Raw genomic sequence first — 26,391 nt, 5'->3', positions numbered from 1 at the left:
TACTGTTTAACCTCTACATAAACGATCTCCCAACCACACACAACACAACGATGGCAATCTACGCGGATGACACAGCCATCCTTGGGCAAGATTGGAAACCATCAAACATTACGTCACGCCTACAGACTGCACTCAGAGTGGCTGAGCCTTGGTTGGACAAATGGCGTGTTAGAGTTAACGTCGACAAGTGCGAAGCCGTTCTGCTCACTAGAAGACCGAAGCAACTGCGCAAACACCGCTACTGCAGACCGATAACTCTACGTGCACGTCCAATACGTTTCCGCGAGAAAGTCAAATACCTCGGTGTCTGGCTGGACCGGAAATTACTCTGGGGGGACCACATCCAACACATGACCAACCGAGCTAGCGTGAGGCTCAAACAGCTCTATCCTATGCTCAACAGGCGTAGCACACTGAACAGAAGGGTGTCGAGGTCGATGTACATGACACTTATCCGACCCCTGATGACGTACGCAGCTCCTGTCTGGGGATACGCTGCGCCTACACGCCTGCGCCGTCTGCAGCTCATACAAAACAAAGTACTCAAAATCATAAGCAATGCTCCACGATACACACGCATCGCGGACCTTCACCGCGAATACCGACTTGAGACTCTCACGGAGGTAATCCACAAACTCATCACAAGACTAAACAGAAACTCCAGACATTCGCAGAACCCGTTTATTCTGAATCTGGGGAACTACGACCACAACCATAGATGGAAACATAAAAGACCAAAAGACATACTTGTAAGGACCTAACATCTATGGCCAAGCATACGCAAACATAACGGTACAGGCGAGCCCCTGTTAATTAGACGCCATTACTGGATATCCAGCTGGAATACACTGCCGAATAACTGGCCCCACGCAGGGAAGCCGTGCCGTACACTGCATGCAGACAAGCTCCACACATCCCCCACACAGTGAGATGATCTATGGCCGATCTCCCACTACTGTCTAACGATCTTGATTGTTCCAGGAATGTAGCGGCTGCAGCAACTGGGATACATCGCCATCGCTTGCCACGGTAATGATGCATGATACCTATACTAACAAATCCAACCTTGCATGAACTATCGCAGCTAGTAAGCCACTACTGCTCTTACTACCCATCCCACTGTCGCAGAGGTTTTTTTCCCACGGCACGAGCCATGGCACCTTTTTCCCTCTGCTCTTCTAATCGCTACCCTCACTCGCGTTTCGTCCACTATCTATCACCTGATGGACCGTGTTAATGCGTAGTCTTACCCAGACGCACGGATAACATCACAGCCCAGCATCCTGTGATCCACTTACTAGATAACTAACATGTTTACGGAGGTGACAGTAGAACTTTTGGTTTGGTCACCACGTTGGTGCGAGCGTGGAGGGGCCCCATCTCTATTAAGCAAAGATAGAAAAATTTTGACTCCCTCAGTTTCAAGACACACAGAATCAAAATATAGATTAAATAAGCAAATAAAAGAAAACTTTATCCGTCCACCGTTCGCTGATTTGCTCGAGAAGTGATGCGTGGTTGAATATTACAAAAAATCACCACTATTCTCCAACTGATTCCAATTTTTTGAAACTCTGCCCACAAATCATTTTGTAAACGGGATTCATGCCGAAATGAGATTTTCACTCTGCAGCGGAGTGTGCGCCGATATGAAACTTCCTGTCAGATTAAGTCTGTGTGCCGGACCGAGACTGGAACTCTGGACCTTTGTCTTTCGCTGGTTCACGTGCAAGTGCTATACCTCTGAGTTGCCCAAGTTGGAGTCTCGGTCGGGCACACAGTTTTAATCTGCCAGGAAGTTTCATATCAGCGCACACTTCGCTGCACAGTGAAAATCTCATTCTGGAAACATCCCCCAGGCTGTGGTTAAGCCATGTCTCCGCAATATCCTTTCTTCCAGGTCCAGGAGTGCTAGTTCTGAAGGCTCGCAGAAGAGCTTCTGTAAAGTTTGGAAGGTAGGAGAGGAGGTACTGGCAGAATTGAAGCTGCGAGGGCGGATCGTTAGTCGTGCTTGGGTAGCTCAGTGGTAGAGCACTTGCCCGCGAAAGGCACAGGTCCCGGGGTCGAGTCTCGGTCCGGCACACAGTTTTAATCTGCCAAGGGATCATACCACTATTTGAGCATTACGAATAGTCATTGGGAAAGAATGAAAACTGGGGTTGAAGAACACTATTTCTCGTGTTGATTTTTCCGTTTTCAATGGCTACAAGCAGGTAAGGGCACGCCACGTAGACACAGGCAGCAGATCAGCTTCTTTCTGTTTTTTATTGTGAACGAATGGTTGTTAAGTTTCAAATTTATTACTGTTACCATAATTTCCGTTCTCTTTCAGTATATCATAGAAATGCCAGGCAAATGTTTAATCTTTCAAAAGCAAATGAAGCACTGTACTTCATTGCGGCGTCACTTCGTAAACATTTCCACACTAGGATTGGTGCCGCTGTGATATACAACGGACGACTACCACACAGAACAGAAGGGGCAAGTCTTGCAGACTGCATGTACACGCATACCATCTAACAGGCCACACCACATACTAACAGGCTCCTTACTGTCTCAGCAAAGCTGTGGCAATTCTTCTGCCATGTGTTTGTTGCTCATTTCTGTCACAAATGTTATTAAAACAGCACTGATCGCTTTTCCCATTTTCTTGAAAGACGCAACATTTCAAAGCAATGCAAATTTTACGAAGCAACGTTACCTATTTAAAAAAAAGGCTTATTTAAAAACAAAAAGAATTAGCACTTGGCATGGCTAATTAATATTTCGGTATTTTTACCCGGATATTAGAAGCAGTAAAAACACCTGTTATTAAAAGAGACTAAAAAAATACCGAAAAATAAAGGTTACTCAGAACTAATATACCGGTATCGATTTTAACTGGTCAGTTTTTTCCATCCCTAAGGCGGACACAAATTACGCGACGTGCTGTTTCAATTGCGAACGTTTGCTGGCGGACCTGGAGTAACTGTCTGCACTGCTCCACCACCAAATCAATATAAATAAGGGTCGCCAATCTCGCTTTGAACCACGAAGCATGGTCAAACTTCTCACTACTCTAATGTCAATATCACAGTCCTGTAGCAATCCAATTGCTTTCAGAAAGTCTCATGGATCCGCCCGCTGCGCTGTAATGATGGAGACTTCTGATTTGCACCACTGCTATAGAATTCGTACCTGCTGCATTACCCGACGTTTCGCGAGAGCGTGAAATGTGTGTTTCTTGGGTCATATTGTCAGTTATGAGTTCTGTGAGTTTCGTTAGAAGGTAAGCGGCAACATAATGTTTTATTTATGGGTGAATGTAAAAGAAATAACCTTATTTTTCAAAAGAGATGAATGTGCATTCGTCGTCGTTCATTTGTAGGAAGCTGACAAAGAGAAAACATGACGTTTCCTATGCTTACCACTGTTAAATTTCCAATACCGTACCAGCACAATTTAAGAAGCTTGCTCGCATTGTGAGCTTAGAAAAATGTATTAAGTATTATTAGTGTACCATAATATTTATAAGTGATGTGAATTATTTAATGCGTTCTTTATTCAAAAATATTAATTAAATAATTATTTTTTATTGCAGAGTGGCAACGGAAAGTCATTATGGAAGTGGAGCAGAGATGAATTCCATTTAGCTATCCCAATATATCTAAATGAAGCCCTTGCAGTAAATTAGCGTGTACACATATAAGATGTGCCTAAGCCAACAAGCGAGAGGCATGATGAAAATAAAAACGAAGATGTAAATGGGGATACAAAAATTTCTGCCTGCCGTAAAGTGTTTTCTAACGAAGTTGAAACCGAATTCGAAGAGCGTATTCCTATATCTGAAGAGATGGCATTCGGTTTCAGCACGTCGGACGTAAGAAAACTTGCTTTTGACACTGTAGAACGAAACGGATTGCGCCATAATTTCAATGCAGGAGAAGCCATGGAAAGCAAAAAGTGGGATGAAGGTGTGTATCCAAGAAACACCGCCGAATCCGAGGGAAATGATGAAAGCTCCACGCAATACTTGAAGGCCTAGCCAAGGAACCTGTGAGCTGACAAGCGGACTATACAAAAAAGCCAACCGCGCAAAAGAGAAGAAATTTTGAACTACAGCTCCACCTGTGACACGGAAGTGTTTTTCGAGACTCAGCGGGGAAGCCACCGCACAGGCTCATCCGTAAAACAGAGGAATGGTGTAGCAATTTGTGCAACGAAGATCGAATGGAATAAATGAACAGCTCCATGAAATTCAAAATGTGGAATCTTGCAAAGTGTGTAAGGATGGGGAAGGAGCAAAATAGTTATATCGCATGCCTGCAAATAGTGATGTAAGAACTAAAATGTGGAATATTTCCTCAAACTTGGACTGCTGTTCGTAGACCTCTTTGCTCAGAGAAGTAGTTTGTAAGAGTGCTAAAACTGACGCAGCCACTAGTACAGATTAGGAATTCAGATTCCTAATCTGTGGCACTTTCAGATTTATTGAAATAATCAGCAACCAGCTGCGAAGAAGAGATTTTATTTCCTTAATCGGTTAAGGCGCCTAGTGCCCTTCTTCAAAAGGTTGTAGCAAAAATATACACTGATCAGCCAGAACATTACCACTACCGAAATAAACCCGTCCAAGTTCTAGCAGTGAGGAATAACTGCTAGTCAGACAGACGCACGGTGGGTTTAGTATCGGTGAGCATCTTGGAAGGCGCGCGGTATATCTGAGTTGACCGAGGGCAGATTGTGATGGGTCGGAGACTCGGCACGAGCAATTCGGAAACTGCACTGCTTGTCGGGTGTTCGAGGAGTGCTATGGTAAGCGTCTTCAACACGTGGCGAAACCAAGGTGAAACCACGTCCAGACGTCGTGGGCTGGGCAGACTGGTAAAAGAGGACATGCGGCGAAACTGACTCAGACTTTAATGCGGGACAGAGTAAAAGTGTGTCTCAGCACACAGTGCACCGAACACTCCTAACGATTGGCCTCCGCAGTGGACGATCCATGCATGTGCCAATGTTAACAAGACGATATGAGCACCTAAAACTGAAACGGGCACGTGACAATCGGCGCTGGACGTTTGCGCAGTGGCAGAACGTTGCGTTGTCTGATGAACCCCGATATCTTCATCATACCGATGCGAGGGCGCGAATCCGTCGTCTTCCAGGGGAACACCTCCTTGACACCTGTACTGCGGGCTCCATTGCGCTCTGGGGAATATTAACGTAGGCATCCGTGGAGCCAGTTGAGCTCGTGCAAGGTACCATGATGGCCCAGGAGTATCCTAAACTGGTTGCAGCCCACGTACAGCCGTTCATGACGATCATGTTTCCCCAACAGCAGTGGCATTTTTCAGCACGATAATGCGCCATGTCACAAAGCCAAGAGTGCGATGGAGTATTTGAGGAACATGCGCGAGGTCCAATTGATGTGCTGGCCCCGAACTCGCCAGACCTAAACCCAATCGAATGCATCTGGAGTGTGATTGAACGTCACGTCAGAGCCCATGCCACCCCTCCCCGGAATTTACGGGAGTCAGGTGACTTGTGTGTGCAGGTGGTGGCGCGAACTCCCTCCAGCGACCTACCAAGGCCTCATTGCTTCCATGCGGAGACGCGTCGTCGCTGTTATCCGTGCCACAGACGGACATACGGGCTATTAGGTGGGTAGCCATAATGTTTTCCGGCTGATCAGTAAACCACAAATAAGTAGAAATTGGATATGAATATCAACATTTAAGAATAAGAAGTTTAAAAAATTTAAACATTTAAAGATAAAAAAATGGCACATACTTATACCTATCGCATTATCTGCAAGTGTCAAAAATAAGATGCATCCAGCCTAAAAAATGCAAGAGCAAATATTTAATACAATAATGAATCCACTGATACATGAAGAGCTTGTAAATGATTACATATGGTTCATACGACCCGTACAAAAATGATATAAGGGAGACTAAAAACAGTGCACACATCATGCTATAAATAGAGGTAATCAGCCAATGAAATGCATACGTTGAGGTTGGTCTCAGGGTGGGGGGTAAAAGTACGATACAATAAGAAAACGTAGCCTTACACAGCTATAGTTGGCATAAGGTTAAACGAAGTGCACATAAACAGCATAGTAAGTTCAAATGGCTCTGAGCACTATGGGACTTAACATCTGAGGTCATCAGTCCCCTAGAACTTAGAACTACTTAAACCTAACTAACCTACGGGCATCACACACACCCATGACCGAGACAGGATTCGAACCTGCGACAGTAGCGGTCGCGCGGTTCCAGAATGTAGCGCGTAGAACCGCTCGGCCACCTCGGCCGGCCATAATAAGTAATATATTCAAAAAATCCCTAATGATAAATAAGTTAATTCCAACGACGAGTGGCGCTACTGTTGGAAAATTTGGGAACTATCTCCAAACAGCTACAATGGCGTCAGTAGCATGCTATCGAGGAAACTCTCAGCAAAAACGAAGTGCGAAGGAAATTATGGGGCTGGAAACCAACTGGAGTAAGTGGAGAGTCAATTCTCAATCACTGGCTAATATTAAAGTGTCGGAAAGCGACGACAGAGGAAAGGGAGCGTGTGTACAATTGAATAGTTCTATTACAGTGAAACAACGAATATATGCAGGTCGAAAGTACTATTCGTGAAAGAATTTTAACTAGCTGCATTCACACCAATTGTATGGTACCGTAAACTTTAGAACACATCGCTGAACTGGTGTAGAGACGCTAGTAGGAAAAACGGCCGCGCAAACAGAGCGCGAAATGCACTAAGGGGCGAGAAGCATTAACTCGAGTATAAATGGAGAAACTATTCCTAGTCAGTGGCCAAAAGGAGGGGTGAAACATAACAACAGGAGACAGGAAACAGGCATCATTGTATACTTTGTTACAGTGGAATACCAAGTACAGAAATGTGTACGAAGTCCTAAATACGCTTCGTGAAGTAAATATAACATAAGCTGTGTGAAATAATTACAAGTTTGACTATCCGACCGCGAATGACTAAAAGGCGTTATTAACCGTAAACACTGCTTGTAACTATAAAGTAGAGCATCTGTAACTTTAAGAACTTTCTTTAAGTCACTGTTTACATGTAGCAAACCACCTGTAGCAAAAATATAGGTTGTAGACGAATTAGTATCTGCAATAATAAGTGGTTAACTACCTGGTAAAGCGGCAAACCACTTAGAACTTCCAAGATATTCAGAAAATGAAATGGAGTGGTCTTATTTTTCTCAGAATTTCCATTCTTTAAATCAAATACCAAGAACAACGTCCTACAGAAGAGGATGCATTGTTTAAATAATTTTGTAGCTTACTGTTCGGGCAGCACTAAATAAAATCTCAAAAGTGGTACAATTTATGCATCTTTCCCCATGTACACGACTAGCAGTTCTACACACCGTCTTTAACTTTAGCTAATAACTATTGCCTAAAATCACAACAACAAAAAAAAGAGAAATTCAGCTGAAAGTCAATAGGCAGAGCGTCACACAAAAACATCACTCAAGTCTCCACACAGTTCCGCATTCCCGCCTAATGAACAAAAAACCGAGCGAACGGAATGTAAGACAAGCTGAATGAATGGACTGACGAGTTCTTAGCAAACAGAATACATCATGTCATTCTCAGAGGTGAGAAATCTTAAGGCGTAGAAGTAACTTCGCGCGTATCCCAAGACAGGGTTACAGGACCACCACTTTTCATAACGTACACTGTCTGACTAAAAAAGTGAAGCACCCAGTAGATCATGTCAATGTAACTTCGCCCACGTACACACCGTCGGCGGGAATTTAAATGATTGAGATGCAGTTCTCTGTGACAGGTAGTGCTTTAGTGTTGTTAGTGTTTGGCGTTGTTAGTGTTTGGCATTGTTAGTGTTTGGCATTGTTAGTGTTTGGCATTGTTAGTGTTTGGCATTGTTAGTGTTTGGCATTGTTAGTGTTTGGCATTGTTAGTGTTTAGTGTTGTTAGTGTTTAGTGTTGTTAGTGTTTAGTGTTGTTAGTGTTTAGTGTTGTTAGTGTTGTTACCAGGCCTGGTGAGGTATATACCGGACACGAATAACGTCAGTCGTTGAGTGATGACTGTAGATTAGATTAGATTAGTACTTGTTCCATAGATCATGAATACGACACTTCGTAATGATGTGGAATGCGTCAAGTTAATAAAAGGTGTCTACACAAGATATTACATTACACAAGATATTACATGACACTTAATATTTTTTTTGTGGGGGTTGGGGAAATTACCCACTTACTGTACTCAAAAATTCACCTAATGAATAGGAGGAGTTGCCATTAAGAAATTCTTTTAATTTCCTTTTCTTTTAAATGCTATATGGCTACCTGTCAGACTTTTGATGCTAGTAGGTAAGTGACCAAAGACTTTTGTGGCAGCATAATTTACCCCTTCTGAGCCAAAGTTAAGATTTAATCTTGAATAGTGAAGATCACCCTTTCTCCTAGTGTTGTAGCCATGTACACTGCTATTACTTTTGAATTCGTTCGGATTGTTAATAACAAATTTCATAAGTGCAGTGAAGATCTCTAGCTCTTTAAATAAGTGTCTGCAGGATGATCTTGGATGAGCTCCAGCAATTATTCTGATTACACGCTTTTGTGCAATGAACACTCTTTCACTGAATGATGAGTTACCCCAGAATATGATGCCACACGAAAGCAGAGAATGAAAATACGCGTGGTAAGCTAATTTACTGAGATGTATATCGCCAAAATTTGTAATGACCCTAATAGCATAAGTAGCTGAACTCAAACGTTTCAGCAGATCTTCAGTGTGTTTTTTCCGGTTCAACCCCTCATCAATGCATGCACCTAGAAAATTTGAATATTCTACCTTTAGCTGCCGATTTCTGATCGAAGTCTATATTTATTAATGGTGTCATTCCATTTACTGTGTGGAACTGTATGTACTGTGTTTTGTCAAACTTTAATGAGAGCCCATTTACAGAGAACCACTTAATGATTTTCTGAAAAACATCGTTTACAATTTCACCAGTTAATTCTTGTCTGTTGGGTGTGATAGCTATACTTGTATCATCGGCAAAAAGTACCAGCTTTGCGTCTTCGTGAAAATATAATGGCAAGTCATTGATATATATTAAGAACAGTAGAGGATCCAGGCCCGAACCTTGCGGCACACCCCCTTGATTGTTCCCCAGTTTGAGAAATCACCAGTTTTTTTGCATATTATGTGAACTGCTTATTTCAACTTTCTGCACTCTTCCAGTTAGGTATGATTTAAACTGTTTGAGCGCTGTCCCATTAATATCACAGTACTTGAGCGTATCTAGACACTAGATGCCGCATACTCGTGTGAGACTGTTATCAGCTCCTGATAGAGTTTGAAAATGTCCTCAATGTGTGTCTCCATCTGGCCGAATCGTGCAACGTCCAGTGTCCAGATTTATGGGGCATCTGGCTACACAGTGGTCCAATGCTGGACTTCATACTTGTCCTCAATGAACCCGTCGACCACATCTGACCACCACAAGGCAGGATCGCCGTGTTGTGTACCAAGCACATCGTAACCATTTCTCATCTGCGCCTCCCATCCGAGAACAAGTAATGGACTCCCTGCAATGTTCTGTGTCATCCCGCACTACTGACCGGACACTAGAAGCAGCCAGAATAGAGAATTATCGTCTCACGCGGAGGCTGCCGTTTATCACTACGCCAGAAACGGCTGCGTTTGGAGTGCTGCCGCAACTGGGCCGCATGGCGTCACACCGTATTCAGCGATGAATCGCGGTTATGCACTTTAATGTTTTGAAGAGACAGAGCGGTGCTACTCCTGACGTCATGGTGTAGGGAGCCAGTGAGTATGATTTCAGGTTACAACTGGCAATGATTGACGGAATTTTTGATGGCCCAACGATGCCACACGGACATCCAGCGTTCTCATGCGTTACCTCTGATGCGACAGTATCGTAGTGCCATTTTCTAACACGACAATGCTCGTCCTGTCTTAACGCTTCCTTCTATGAACTGTCTACGTGATGTTGAGTTACTACCGTGGCCAGCAAGGTCCCCAGCTCAGTACGCGACTGAACATGTGTGGGACCAGATCGGACGTCAACTCCGCCCCAGGGCCAGTAACCAGGGTATCAACGATCAGTTACAGCACTTGTGGGCCAGCTAGACTCAGGAGAGGATACAACTGCTTTATGACACCCTACCAATCCGGATCAGTCATTTTAGCCAACCCAGGAGGGATCAACTGAACGCCTACTACTAAAGGTTGAAAATACCGCTACAGTTGCAAGGTTCTTTTATTTAGAACACGACCGGTTTCGGGATCTTATACGCCAATATTCAGGTGTTATTAGTTCGTGCTGTGACCCGGAGCGTCGCGGTAACTAGTACAGACAGGATGCGGAATGCTCTGCGCTCGCTGGTAATACACCGCGTCCTGTACTAGTCCACCAGGGTGCTCAGGGTCACAGAAAGAACTAATAACACCTGAAGATGGGCGTATAAGAGCCGGAAACCGGCTGTGTTCTAAATGGGAATTCGGCCTCCCGTCGGGTAGACCGTTCGCCTGGTGCAAGTCTTGAGAGTTGACGCCAATTCGGCGACTTGCGTGTCGACGGGGATGAAAATAATGATAAGGGCAACACAACACACAGTCCCTGAGCGGAGATAATCTCCGACCCAGCCGGGAATCGAACCCAGGCCGTTAGGTACGACATTCCGTCGCTATGACCACTCAGCTACCAGAGACGGACGTGTCATAAATAAAAGAACCTTTGAATTGTAGCGCTATTTTTCAACCTTTGTTATAATGCTCAGTTGCGGATGTTCCACCGACAGTATTCTTCCTACTACAAAGTTCTTTGCAAATTTTACTATTTTATAATCACTGAATTAACGTCATATACCTACTACACACACGAAGTTTCATTTTCTCCCGCTTTTCTGGGTGCTTTACTTCTTTAGCAGCGCAGTGTATGTAAATGACCTAGGGGACAACTAATACACTTATCGTGGATGATGATGTTTACAGAGACGTGGTAACGCTTGAAAATTCTAAAGCAATGCAGAAAGACTTGCAGAGGATCGACGCTTGGTGCATGTAGACGGTTGGCTCACAACAAAAAGAAATGCAATGTATTCCGCATAAATAGGCAGAAAGGCCCATTACTGTATGATTACTAGACTGTAGTACAATCACGCACCTAAAATATCTAGAAGTATCCGTATGGAGTCCTTTAATGGTAGAACGACCACATAAAACTAATCATAGGTAAAGCAGATGCAGACAGAGAGATTCATTTCAAGACTCCTCAGGAGATGTAGTCCATTCATATAGAAGGTATCTTACAAAACCTTCGTTCTACCAACATTTGAATATTGCGCGTTGGTCTGGGATTCGTTCAAATGGTTCAAATGGCTCTGAGCACTATGGGACTCAACATCTTAGGTCATAAGTCCCCTAGAACTTAGAACTACTTAAACCTAACTAACCTAAGGACATCACACACACCCATGCCCGAGGCAGGATTCGAACCTGCGACCGTAGCAGTCCCGCGGTTCCGGACTGCAGCGCCAGAACCGCTAGACCACCGCGGCCGGCTCTGGGATTCGTACCTAGCTGGGTATGCTGGAGGAAAAATAGAGGATCCAAAGAAGAGCAGCGCGTCTCGTTACGGGTTCATTTAGTTATCACGGAGATGCTCAGCCAACCGCATTGGTAGACACGAAAAGAGGGGCGTTCTGCACGACGGTGTGGTTTACTGTTGAAATTCCGAGAGCGTACATACCTGCAAGAGTCAACCGATATAGTGTTTTAGTCTATGTGCATCTCGCGAAAAGACCATGACGCAAAAATTAAACACATTCGAGCTCAGTCGGAGACTTACCAAAAATCGTTCTTCCCGCGAAACATTCGTGACTAGAACAAGAAAGGGGGAAGTGACAAATGTATAAAAAGGTGATCTGCGGAGTAAACATGTAGATACACCAGAAAAAGAGGCACGGATAAACAATTAGTGAATCCTAAATTTACTATGGGAAGGAGCTGCACTGCAAGACACTATTAGTGACTGAAGGAGATTGTAAAGCAGAATACCTAGAGTCTTACGTATGCGAGATCACAAGATTACCACCAGGTAGCAGGATATGGACAGCACCAAGTAAACAGCTAAATGACAAATGACGACGCATTTTTTAAAACAGAAATCTTGTTTATCATCTGGAGCGGCATGAGCACCTTCTTCCCTCAAACGCCAACCGCAGTGGTCGCACGGTTTCCGCATGACCGCGTGTAACTGATATTACAGGAACTGACGTAACGCGAGAAGAGATATCAGCAATCTGTTTCCTGTGAAGATGTTTTCGTGGAGCTAACTGCGCTAGCAGTTCACGACAGTACAAACACTACAAACGAATGTAAACAGACAGCGCAGCTCAGTAAAATACATTAAAGATATTAGTGCTATCATATTAGCTTAATTTTAGCAAAAAAAGAAGAAGAAATATCGACGTCAAGTTGCAATCAGTCTGTATCGTTCTGTTTTCATAATGAACAACAGATATCTTGGTATTTTGTCTCGTGGTATCGTGTTTAAAGTTTTACGGCTAGTTTTGCTCCTTTTAGGATATTCGCTGGTGGAATGACAGCAAAGGCATTTAAGATTTACGAGCAGGGCACTCCAAATTTTCCTTTGGAATTATAGTATTGTCCAACCCAGGAAAAATCCCACTGCAGGCAACATTAAATGTACAATGTGCGTTCGCCAAGCTGTCGAAGTAACCCGGTTAAAATGCCAGAAGATGTCACTTCTACACCATCCTCAGTAACGCACTGTAATGGTGGAAATATTTTTAAATTTTGAGTTGATTTTGGCTTCTTTACGACATACTTTAATTATAACACAAAAAACGTTTTCTGAAATGTTTCACAACTATTTTATTTCACACAAGCAACGTTTCGAGATCCAAGGTCATTACACAGCTTTACACTGTTTCAAAACTGTTGTTCATACCTTCTCGTATATTCTGAAACAAACAGTCTACAATAACATCATAAATCGTTGGATAACACGCCAGTTATTGAATCTGACTCCTCGGGCGTCGATGTGTGTGTTGTCCTTACGTTAGTTAGGTTTAAGTAGTTCTAAGTTCTAGGGGACTGATGACCTCAGATGTTAAGTCCCATAGTGCTCAGAGGCATTTGAACCATTTGCACCAATCTGACTAATGAAAGGAGGAAATATAAAAATGTACCAAATGAATCAGGCGAAAGGGCCTATAGACGCCTACAAAAGAAGATTGATAGAAAATGCAAAATGGCTAAACAGGGATGGCTAGAAGACAGATGCAAGAGTAGAAAATTGCATGACCAGAAGAAACACTGACGCTGTCTATAAGAAAAAAAATTAGTTGTTAAGGAAACCTTTGAAGAAAAGAGAATTGTATTAATATCAAGAGCTCAGATAGCAAGCAAGTATTATGCCAAAAAGAGGATCTACATAGAGTGATTCCGTGATGATGTTACAAACTTTCAGAGATGATAGGTAAATGTATCAATTTGAGCCGGAAACGACCGAATCGAAATCGATAAGAGAAAACTGTTCTGATACCACTGACAGTGGACTATTTCTACTGCAAGCTCTTTACTGTCCATGGAAGGAGGTAGTGTGTGTCAAAACAAGAAAATATTGCCTAGCAAACATGTCCTCTAAAGTGCATACCTTAAGAACAATGAGCACTTGTTGAGTAGAAGAGATGAGTTTCACATTAGCAAAGATGAGCAATTGCTCGTAGATCTTAAGGTTTCTTAGATACAATGCTTTCTGATAGTTTTTCTTGTTATGGCGCATACTATGTCCTTCGAAAATATGGAAAGCAAACAGCTTTCGGTAGAAGTAGTCTACTGTCGGATGTATCACAACGATTTTCGCTTTTGACTGGGTCGCTTCCGAACCAGGGTCCCTTGCCTCCAATTGGTACAGTCACCCTTCTCCATCGTCACTCAAAGCTTCTAATATCCTCACGGAATCACCCTGTAGACGACAAACAAACGTGAGGACAAAGAGAAAAGGAAGAAGGTAAAGATAAGATGGGAGGTATAATATCGCGAGAAGAATTTAACGGAGCACAGAAACAGCTAAGTGGAAACAAAGCCCCTGGAGAGATCACAGGACGAACATTAAAAAATTTAAAGCGAGAGAAAATTGTGGTGGGACTAACCGGGAGAAAACAGCGAATGCACAGATACTTGTTTGTTACGCGGCTGAGTGTAACAGAAATGAGAAAAATCTTGTCTGTTAGTCACCTGAAGAAAGAAACCTAGTATCTTGTTTTCTTTTTCTTTGAATATTCTGAAAATCACCTTTTAGTGTTGAAGCTACGAATTTCTTCAGCTCGTGGGGTATCAACCGTCGTCCATCTCATCTCACGCGCAATCCTGAACTGAAAGGTAATATACGTGAATATGTACAAGTTCAAGGGTGGAGGGAAACAACCTGATAATGTTCCCTCGGGGTATGGGATGTCGAACTGAGCAAAGCTTTGGCACATACCAAAGTCTGGAAATGCAGAATCATAAAGTTACAGCCACAAAACAGCAGGCAAGAAATCGGGATATGCACAACTGTGGAGTCACAGCCACAAAAAGCAGCCAATCAGCGGGGAGCTTGCAGTAGTAAATATCCGTGAAGCGCAGAGTGTAGAATTTCTGAGGCCGCGACATCATTCGGAATATGACAAGAATTTTCGAGAGGGTTTGCCAGTCATTTCTACAACGATGCCGACTTTGTTGCAGGCAGGAATTGAGAGCATTAAAAAAAGTGATGAGTATTTCAAAACTCTCTTCCGTTTTCATTTTCACAGTTGTCTTTGTTCTCTTTAGCTGGTATACCGTACTTGTTAGAATGGAAGTTCACTCATGCTGTCTGTACATTAGCAAAAATGAAAACGTATGGGCTTTTGACATCAGTAAAATTGCAGCTCACAGTAGGTTTACCACATGTCCGATACCTCACTACAATGCTGTTAATATAGTACAACATATTTCTTAACAAATTAATCTCATTGTGTCATAGTTATGGTAGTTGATTTCATAGCCAAGTTTTACCCAACAATCATCATCACAGATAATTTGTGTCTAACTTAACGGGCTACGAATTTGCCTCGTTTTGACGGTTCAGCTGAATTCATTATCTTGAGTTAGTTTATTGAGTAACTGCGCTCTTTACCTTAATAAGTATCAGCGGGGTCAAGTTAGTTTAAATGCACAGATTTCGACGCAAGCGATGTTGATAGGCTGTCGCCTTATGGCCGTTGTTCCACAAGGGCGCATTTACGACCTTTGGTTGTCTGTCAAATTTTGCTGCATTCGGTGAACTCTATCCTAGTGTATCCACTCTATTTCACTTCCTGATTGGCTGTCGTTTTCTACATAATTACTGGCTTTGAAGGTCAGTGCCTCGATGTAAAAGAACAAACAAAGTTTCTGCCATACTGACACAGTTGTCTGTATCTGCATGAATAGCGTAAAAGTCTTCTAATGGTGAACTCCCTGGTTCGAATCTCATTCATCGCAACGTTGTTCTTTTATTTAAATTCGATATTGATTAAAGAATAGAAATATTAATCAACAAGCACTGAACCATAATTTTTACATAGAAATAACGTCTTTTAATGTTAATTACTTATCGCATGAAAATACCAGAATTCACAGTAATTAAAAATTTTGTACAAAAATGCGAAACGTCATAGAGAAAATAATTTTTAATTTCCAGAGATTGATTACTCAGGTATGTAACTCTTTTTCATTTAACAATAAGACATTTCGCATGTCTATATCAAAATTTAATTTATTTTCGTTTCATTAACAGTTAAAAATAAAAAGACGCTATTTTTACTAATGAATTATGATTCAATATCTGGTTATTGACATTTCTTCATGTTAGTATTCAGGAATTCAAATCAAAGTAAAAAAAAAAAAAAAAAAAAAACTTTTCTAGTATCGAGATTCGATTCAGCGAGTCTCCGATTACAAGTCTTCTACGCAATCAGCTACCACCAAATATGTTAATAACGCACAAGTGTTTTATAATCGGAAAACTTCTTATCTTCAAACGCGATCATCTAAAGTTTCGTTGAGAATTGCGGCATACTGCCTTAGGAAACTGACTTCCGGGCAAAGACCTTGAGATCCGATTGCTATGAAGAAACTCGGAAGAGAGCAGAGCAGTCCGGAAGGTCCCCTTGTACTAGTAGTAGAGATGACAATCTATACTGCCCAATGCGACGGTGGTGGCGACGTACGACTACAGTCGTTCGCAGTTACCAGTAGCGGGTGGACTCGCAGCTGCGCCACGGCAGACACAGCGGCGCCCGCCTGCTAGATACGTACGTATCCGGGCGAGGAGACGGAGTGCGGCCGGCGCAGCCTCGGCAGAGCGACTCGCGCGCGCATCCCGCTGGCGGCGGCGGTGGGCACTGGCGGACCACTGGCTGCCCGCGGCGGCGGCGCGCCCCAAGAAGACGCAGCGCAGCACGTGGTCCGCGGCAGGGGAGGGGCGGCCTTGGCAACGAGGCGCATACTAATCGTCGCCAGGCCGTCCCGAAAGCGCAGCTGCTGCACCTGCCGGGGCGGAAACGCGGCGGCGGTCGCGCTCGAGGGGATCGGGTGGGTGGGGGGAGTGTCAACGTCAGTCACTTCACCATTACGCTACTTCCACGAAGGCTTAAATGGCCACCTAGACGAGCTGACGTCTATATGCTCTACTGAAACGATAGCACGCAGTCACCATTGAAGGCTGCTTTTAATTCGATAAGCCAGTTTCCGGCTCGTCTTCTGACGTGAACACTTCGGTTTAAATTCAGGGGAAAACTTAATAGCAAATTTCTCCTCGAAAACTGACGGTGTCTGAACTGCACCTCAATAAAATCAGAAGACCGTCGTCGATTAGTGATATACAATAGTTCTTGTTGTTTCTGTCGTGGTCTTCAGTCCGAACACTGGTTTGATGCTGATGCAGCTTCAGATCCTACTCTATCGTGTGCGAGCCTACTCATCTCCGAATGAGTATTGCAGCCTACACGTTTTACAGTCCGCTTACTTTTTTCATCTCTTCGTATCTCTCTACTATTTTTATCCCGCACACTGCTCTCCAATACTAAATTGGTGACCCCTTTGACTTCTCAGAATGTGTCCTTTTAGTCAGGTCGTACAAAACATTTCTTTTCTACCCAATTCTATTCAGTACCTCATCATTAGTTATGTGATCTACACATCTAATCTTCAGCACTCTTCTATAGTAGAACATTTCAAAAGCTTCTATTCTCTTGCCGCGCGGGATTACCGAGCGGTCTAGGGTTCTACGGTCATGGACTGTGCGGCTGGTCCCGGAGGAGGTTCGAGTCCTCCCTCGGGCATGGGTGTTTGTGTTTGTTCTTAGGATACTTTAGGTTAAGTAGTGTGTAAGCTTAGGGACTGATGAACTTAGCAGTTAAGTCCCATAAGATTTCACACACATTTTAACATTCTATTCTATTCTATTCTTGTCGTCCATGTTTCACTCCTATACACGGCTACTCTCAATACAAATACTTTCAGAAAAGACTTTCTGACTCTTAAATCGATACTCAACGTTAACACATTTCTCTTCTTCAGAAACGCTTTTCCTGCCATTGCCAGCCTACACTTCATATCCTCTTTTCCTCGGCCATCACAGTTATTTTGTTGCCCAAATAGCAAAACTCATCTACTACTTCCAGAGTCTCGTTTCCTAATCTAATTGCCTCAGCATCATCTCATTTAATTCAACTACATTCCATTATCCTTGTTTTGCTTTTAATGATGTTCATATTATACCCTCCTTCCAAGCCACAGTCCATTCCATTTAACTGCTCTTCCACGTCTTCTACTGTCTCTGACAGATTACAATGTTACATACAACGGTATGCCTACCAAATGATTTCGAGAAGCTGCAAAAATGGCGGCCAAGTATATGACTGTGGCGTATGACGTCATGACAATGTGCCTGTGTACACAGCAAACCTCCAATAATTATAGTGAAAGTATTTATTTTATTTGGCAATTTTCTGGATAAATACCATACAGCCATACAAATTACAAATACAATTCACTTCAAATAATAAATCCTGAAAATGTAACTTCAAATATTCGATTTCTGAAAGAAGACATTACAATTAGAGGAAACAAAAGAAAACAAAACAAACATGATCACACAAATATTTAAGGAGTAAGATGATTGAAGTAGGGAGAAATAAAAAAGACATAAGGAATCAGTGAAGCAAAACAACGTTCGTGACTAAAAGAAAAAAAAAATATTTTGCCCGACAACGTAGATATTAACAAAGATATACTTCAGCGAGGAAAAAGGTGGTTACGACATGCATCTGGAGCGAAGCACTGTGTGGCTCTGAAATATGGCCAACAGGCAAAAATAAAATGAAATCTCTTGAAGCACTTTAGGTACGGCAGTGGAGGTAGCTGTTACAGATAAAGTGTATAGATAATACCATCAACCAGGAGTCCTGCAAAGAATTGGTCAAGAAAGGTCATTCAGGAGAATAACAGAGCCATAACGACGGGAATGGACTGGTCACATAATACGACACAACCATTTACTTGCAAGTGTCCTAGAAGGAATACTTATGTACGGCGAGAAATGCCGCCACTGGTATTTGTAAACAAGCTATACATAACGCCGGAGTCTTTAATTATGCAGAAATAAAGAAATTAGCTTACAAGAGACCCAGATAGAGAGCTGCCAACCAAAACACGCACACACATATTACACACGGAAGAATATCGCAAAATTCACTTACAATATTGATTACCATGGAGAAGAAATACAAACTTTGAGGTTCGCCGATGACGTTGTAATTCTGTCAGAGACAGAAAAGGACTTGGAAGAGCAGTTGAACGGAATTGATAGTGTCTTGAAAGGAGGATATAAGATGAACATCAACAAAAGCAAAACGAGGATAATGGAATGTAGTCGAATTAAGTTGGGTGATGCTGAGGGAATTAGATTAGGAAATGAGACACTTAACATAGTAAAGGAGTTTTGCTATTTGGAGAGTAAAATAACTGATGATGGTCGAAGTAGAGAGGGTATAAAATGTAGACTGGCAATGGCAAGGAAAGCGTTTCTGAAGAAGAGAAATTTGTTATCATCGAGTACAGATTTAAGTATGAGGAAGTCGTTTCTGAAAGTATTTGTATGGAGTGTAGCCATGTATGGAACTGAAACAAGGACGATAAATAGTTTAGACAAGAAGAAAATAGAAGCTTTCGAAATATGGTGCTACAGAAGAATGGTGAAGATTAGATCACATAACTAATGAGGAGGTATTGAATAGGACTGGGGAGAAGAGAAGTTTGTGGCACAACTTGACTAGAAGAAGGGATCGGTTGGTAGGACATGTTCTGAGGCATCAAGGGATCACCAATGTAGTATTGGAGGGCAGCGTGGAGAGTAAAAATCGTAGAGGGAGACCAAGAGATGAATACACCAGGCAGATTCAGAAGGATGTAGATTGCAGTAGGTACTGGGAGATGAAGAAGCTTGCACAAGATAGAGTAGCATGGAGAGCTGCATCAAACCAGTCTCAGGACTGAAGACCACAACAACAACAACAACAACAACAACAACGTTGATTTAAACTTAGTCATGGCTTTATTATCTGCTCAAGCTGTTTTGTATCATACAAGAAGTAGCTTTAAGAAATTGTTATTGTCATACACGCCTATGTTATTTTTACATCGTTACTGAGGACACGCCATAACATCATGCCGCCGACACTACATTCTAATGGTGAATTTCACGACGCCTGTCTTTGGGCGCAAGAGAACATGGGAAATGCTACTCGAGTCTGGGTGTGTGCGCGTGCTGCTTTCCCAGGTGTCACGATGTGAATAGGCGTATGATTCGACAGCAACTTCGCGCAACTTACAATGGTATTAATTGTGCTGTCTAATGGAACGAACAGGACACGTAAGGGAGTTAGAGAAGTGTTCATCTAGATGTCGTGAAAACACATTTAGTTATCTTAGGGCATGACGACACGTTATTGATGTGGTATATAATTTGGAAAAAAGGAGCAATTTAAATTAAGAAACTAAGAAAAAATTAGCTGGTATTCGGAAGTAAATTTTCTATGAAATTGGACGAAGTTAAAAACTTCAGAGAGCACATCTTCAGGTAACTGCGTGTAACGTATAATGTTCTGCATGCCGTGTACAGTTTCTCTAAAGGTCATCGATGAAATGAGTCACTGGTGACTGACTGACACAGCTGCCTCTTGGCGACATATTCAGCGATCCCACAGACGGTTGTTACGCTAAAAATCGGCTACTAGGAAATTTACCTTGCTGAGTCACTAAGTAACACTACCCGAGGTCGCGGCAGATCTATTAAAGATCTTCATCTTACAAGAAAAAGTGGTCTTTGTATCCAATGAACTCCTGGAATCTCCGATGTCCGCGGCCAGACAGAAATAAAAGAAGGCGGTGACGGGAGGACGTGGGCAACAGCCCTGGAGATAAAGGCGAGCCACTGCCCTCTATATGGAGGAACGGGTGATACGCACCAGCCGTCTCTCCGACGCTCGAGGCCGTACAGACTCCGACCGCACGTGTACCTGCCGTCGGTCGAGTAATTGGATCTTCGACCCCGCTCACCTCACCTCAGTGCTGGGGGACTCGGGCGCGTCCGCGGCAGGAACGCTTTACAGTACCGCAACCGTAACCGTCGGAAGCATTGCGGGCAATTAAAAAGAGCGCCATAAAACGGCAAATGCCTACGCCAAGATAACGTCCTCGCCTGCATTAATTTACATTTGCAAACACGAAACGGTTTATCGTCAAAACTACTTCCCATAATACAGCGAGACAAATACGAAAACGTACGTCTCTTCATGTCGATTCATCTACATCACTAAAAGGGGATGCTATTATTTAGAAAATACACTGACAGAAAGATGCAACTCCAACAAAATAAACAATGAACAGTAATGGAAAAGTGGAGAACACATTTGTCTGGGTAACATATTTAAGTCATTAACATTGCAACATCTAAGGTTAATAAAAGCGCGAGATAAACTACGGCAAAAGTGAATTGATGGTGCATTAATAGCCGCAGTACCGGTCAGAATGTCGCACGCAAGCAAAAAAACGTGCATGCAAACGTGTAGTACAGGTGCCGGATGTCAGTCGGTGAGAGGGCGTTCCATGCCTGTTGCACTAGGTCGGTCAATGCAGGGACGCTTAATGTTGGTTGTGGATGACTCTGAAATTGTCGTCTGATGATGTCCCATACGTGCTCGATTGGAGACAGATCTGGTGATCGAGCGGGCCAAGGCAAACAAGTCGACCCTCTGTAAAGTATGTTGGGTCACAATAACGCTATGTAGGCGAGTATTACCCTGTTGGAAAAAACCCCCTGGAATGCTGCTCATGAGGGCTCCTGCTGTCATATAAAATCCCACCCCAGACGACACCTACAGGTGTATCTCCAGTGCGTCTAATCGGCTGACAGGCTGGTTGCAGAGCCTCAACTGGCCTCCTCATAATCAATACACGGTCATCACTAGCACAGAGGCAGATCCAGTTTTCATTAGGAAACGTAACAGACCTCCACCCTGCCCTCCAATGAGCTCTCGCTTGAAGCCATGAAGTCACAAATGCCGGTGGTTTGGGGTCAGTGGAATGCACGATACACGGCGTCTGGCTAGGAGCTGTCCTTGAAGCAACCGATTTCTAACAGTCACTGTGGTGCCAACTGCTGATCAAATTGCTGCTGCACATACAGTACGATGCGACAGAGCCATACGCCGAATACGATGGTCTTCCCAATCGCTAGCCGGCCGGGGTGGCCGAACGGTTCTAGGCGCTACAGTCTGGAACCGCGCGACCGCTACGGTCGCAGGTTCGAATCCTGCCTCGGGTATGGATGTGTGTGATGTCCTTAGGTTAGTTAGGTTTAAGTAGTTCTAAGTTCTAGGGGACTGATGACCTCAGCAGTAATGGAAAAAATGGAAATGTCGTGTGGCTAGGGCCTCCCGTCGGGTAGACCACTCGCCTGGTGCAGGTCTTTCGATTTGACGCCACTTCGGCGACCTGCGCGTCGATGGGGATGAAATGATGATGATTAGGACAACACAACACCCAGTCCCTGAGCGGAGAAAATTTCCGACCCAGCCGGGAATCGAACCTGGGCCCTTAGGATTGACAGTCTGTCACGCTGACCACTCAGCTACCAGGGCGGACCTCAGCAGTTAAGTCCCATAGTGCTCAGAGCCATTTGAACCATTTGAACCCAACCGCTGCTGCAACGTGGTCGTCCGCAGGCCGATCCCCTTGAGACCGTACATTCTCGTGAATACCGCTGCTAGCAATCACGTACAGTGGCCACATCCCTGCCAAGTTTTTCTGCAATACTGCAGAAGGAACATCGAGCTTCTCGTAGTCCTGTTATACACCCTTTTCGAATTCAGTGAGGTGATGATAATGACGTTCCCTTAGAGAAATTCTTGACTATCATCATCTCACCACGTCCGATCTCAAAGATACCTAACGCTCACGACCGTTACAGCATGTATTTAAAGCGAACCTGATTTGCACCTTCATCCTGGCGCAACTAGCACCACTCTTATGCGACTGGCGCAAAATTTGAACAGGCATCATCTCTCAAATGCAGAAACATGCCAACCAACTTTCGTTTATGTCGCACAACTCCCTGGTGTTGCGATATTTTTTACCGTCAGCGCGCGCGCGCGCGTGTGTGTGTGTGTGTGTGTGTGAGTGTGTGTGTGTGCGTGCGAAAATTTTTGGAAATTTGTGGTAAATTCTTCTGTGACCAAACTGCTGAGGTCATTGGTCCCTAGGCTTACACACTACTTAAACTAACTTCCGCTACGGACAACACACAAACCCATGCCCAAGGGAGGACTCGAACCTCCGACGGGGAGGAGCCGCTCGAACCGTGTGAAAATAAAAGACTCGATTCAACACTACTAATGAATCATTACGGGATGTCATTATTCCTTTATTTTGCTGTAGTTGTTAGACAAAGGTCTACACATCTTACACTATTAGGTGATAGCTACCTCTATAGCCATTTTTAAGTGATCAGATACGTTAGAGAAAGCCAGGTAAAGTGCAAATTATATCTTCAATTACAGGGTGAACCCAAACTCCGACAAAATTTCAGAGGTTATTCAGGGACGCTTTCTGCTTTTCCGGAAGCTCTTCGGTGGCTCGTAACAAAGTAATAATTTATTCGGTTTGTTATCTCAATTACTTGGATTCACTGAAAATACCTTCACGCTAGTGGAAAAGTGTCCAATACACAAACACAGAAGCGTGTAACATAAAATACAGAGTAATACAACAATGCAAATCTACTGTGATACGGTTGCCTTCGTTGCGAGGAAAGTTCAGCATAGAGTCGTTTTGATGCTCCTCCACTGCATTTAGTGAAGCAATACAAGAGGTGCACATCGGGAATCTCATCAGTAAACCTGTCGGGCCTGGTGCTCTAGCGGTAGCCGGCGCGGTAGCTCGGCGTCTTCGATGGGAGTGCTGCCTACGCTCCGTAATAAATAAATAAATAAATGACTGAAGTAGTCAACGATGAACTTGAAGAGGCGACATGTGACATCCGCCCAGACCAAATGCAGAGAAAAAAGAGGGCAGGAGCGTGTCCCTGTTAACCGAGAGATCACGGGATCTAATCCCTGCCGGGCCTCGATTCTTCACTCTGGTTTCAACACAACCATCACCTCTCAACGATGTGACGCGTTGCCAGAAGCGATTCACTGTTCGATGACGATGTTTGGTTTGTGTGGCGCCCAAAAGCGCGGTTATCAGCGCCTGTACAAAGTTCCTATCTTTACGCAGTCCACTATCGCCACGGTCACGAATGACGAAGAAATGATGAGGGCAACACAAACACGCAGTCCCCGGGCAGAGAAAATCCCCAAACCTTCCGGGAACCGAACCTGGGACCCTCTGATCCAGAGGCAGCAACGCTAGCCACTAGACCACGTTAAACTGTACGTCCCCTTTCCCCGGTTGGGTAACTGGGGTAGGTTAGGGACACGCAAGTCGCAGAAGTGGCGTCCTTGCACCAGGCAACTGAGCCACACAAAGCTGTTGTAAACCTATACATATCGTTGCTTATTACTGATAACGTACTAGCACTATCGGACAACAAACTCGAGACAGAATCCAGCAGCAGTGAACAGAAGCGAAGAGTAAAGTGGACATTACTGCTGTCAACAGCAGCGGCGGATGGGCCAAGTTTGTTTGCCAACAAGAAACACAGCGAATACCGTCGACATTTGCAATGCTGTGAAGATATTTTCAGATGGCCACAGGGAACTAGTACCAAAATACTCAGAAAATGTCCCTCAGCAGCTTCCAAAGTTTTGTCGCTGGTGCTCGGTTTCACTCAGTACACGTTAAGTATGGCAGCCGCCGGCGCTCACATCCTGACACAGATTTAGTAGTGAACAGAGCACTACCATTATTAATCACTTACAAACTGGTGTTGGCAACAGCACTGTTGACCGCTACATCAGTTTCACAGTAGATGACGGCAGTGTGAGCAACAAATGTTTACCAATGTGGAGAGTGTTACAGGACGCTCGAGACGGCTGTTCTTTAAAAGAACAGTACACTAAAATAGATAATATCGTCTTAGGGGTATGGAGAATGAAACAACAAGCCTTCCTGCGAAAATGTCTTGAAAGCGATACTGCTCTGAAATGTACTAATGCTATGGCTTAGTGGCACGCGCTCCGCCACACTCTAAATCAATCCATAACAACAGGCGAAGTTCGGCTAAGATTTGTTCGCCACCTCTTCCTTACTCGACTTACCACAACTTGAATGTCGGATCCCACCGCACTACGTGTCTGCTATAACGCCACACAGTAACGTTACTCAGGCGCTGCTCGACTACTGGCTATTTATCGTGGTTTGCTGTCCCTGGTTCAGACATTGTTAGACTGAATAACGCACTAGATTACTTTGGGGGCGGTGTACTACTAGATCGCAAACAATTCCACTTCAAAAACAAACTGTATGTAACGAAAAATAAACCTTCGTTTTCTTTGGACACAGAGAGTCGTATGAAATGCGAAATAAGCAGTGTTTATTAGGGCTGACGTCATCTACACATACCAAAAACGAATTTGCAAAAATAGAAAAAAATGCGCCCGACAGTTCTTACGAGACACATCCAGTGTACAGGTAAATAGGAAGTTGACAGTACCGGAAAACGCTCGTTGCTTTGTCGACCGCCTCACACAGAAAACCGCACTAAAATAGTTTGAGTCGTTATGTGTACCACTTGAGCATCAGTGATCAGGTTACACTTACGAAACACTAGATGGAAGGGTCCTTTAAGCTACAAATAAATTCACACCACGTTATCAGTTACTAAACTTTAACCCTTCAATAACGACGCGATTCGGAGACTTTGCTTGAAATTCAGGAGACAGCTTCGGTTTTAGTTAGGCAGAAACCCTGCAAGAAAACCACTTAGATTTCTGTAGTCCTATGGATTTGCGTAGCATATTTTCCTCGACAGCTTTACATGTTAGCTTACACACTGACTGTTTACAAATTGTACCAAGATGTTACAATTAAGTACACCGGAAAAAAGAGTTACGCTCAGGAGATGTCACGTTAATATTGTGTAACACCGGCTCTACCCTTTATTACGTGCTGAATTAGGCGAGTAAAATAGTCTATAAGTTTCTAAAGCAGTGCGACATCCCGCTGTAGCCAACCGATGATGATCAGATCCTATACACTATACAGCAACAAAATTGCGGGGATGCTGATCGTTGCGTTTCACCCGTTGTTTAAAATGTTCCCAAACATTTCCTACGGAATCTAAATTGAACGTCGAGATGCTGTTTGCCTGAACGTTCGCAAACCAGGAATGTATGCGTGCAGCACTGTCAATACGGCTGTCGCTGTCGTCATCTTGGAGGACAAGCGGGTCCAATGCATAGTCATCAAGAAGATATAGAGGAAAGGGCAAAACTCGTCAGAGGGAATGTAGACAGCTACAAGGGGCGTTCAATAAGTAATGCAACACATTTTTTATCTCGGCCAGTTTCGGTTGAGAAAATTGGGTTGTGGGATATCGTGGAATATTCCGACATCAGGCCCAATAGTTTCATGAAGTTCCCATACGTGGCGGCCGCTGTACATAACTTTCAAAATGGCCTCTGTAACAGAGTGCGTTCCTAGCAGAAAGCTCTCATTAAATGTCTTTTGGTGGAAAACCAGAGCATCGAAGATAATCAAAGGCGTTCGCAGAACGTCTACGGAGACCTGGCAGTGAATAAATGCACGGTAGAGTCGTTGAGCGAGGCGTCTGTCATCATC

At 43.7% G+C, this 26,391-nt stretch overlaps 1 protein-coding gene across 5 annotated transcripts in view; it reads right to left on the bottom strand.

The window, feature by feature from the left end:
* Positions 1-26,391, bottom strand: part of LOC124616175 (regulator of G-protein signaling loco) — a 252,994-nt gene that overhangs the window by 111,557 nt on the left and 115,046 nt on the right. Inside the window, exon 1 of one of the 5 annotated variants that reach the window (XM_047144485.1) lies at positions 16,366-16,446. The exons of the other annotated variants lie outside the window; for them this stretch is intronic. Coding sequence (XP_047000441.1) covers positions 16,366-16,428 — 63 coding nt within the window. The 5' untranslated portion in view covers positions 16,429-16,446. Of the gene's footprint in view, positions 1-16,365; positions 16,447-26,391 lie in introns of those variants that run through there. 5 annotated transcript variants of the gene reach the window in all.

This window comes from Schistocerca americana, chromosome 1 (assembly GCF_021461395.2).
Source record: "Schistocerca americana isolate TAMUIC-IGC-003095 chromosome 1, iqSchAmer2.1, whole genome shotgun sequence".
Taxonomy (NCBI): Eukaryota; Metazoa; Arthropoda; class Insecta; order Orthoptera; family Acrididae; genus Schistocerca; species Schistocerca americana.
The sequence above is the reverse complement of the archived record's forward strand: the minus strand, read 5'-3'. Positions and strand labels throughout refer to the sequence as shown.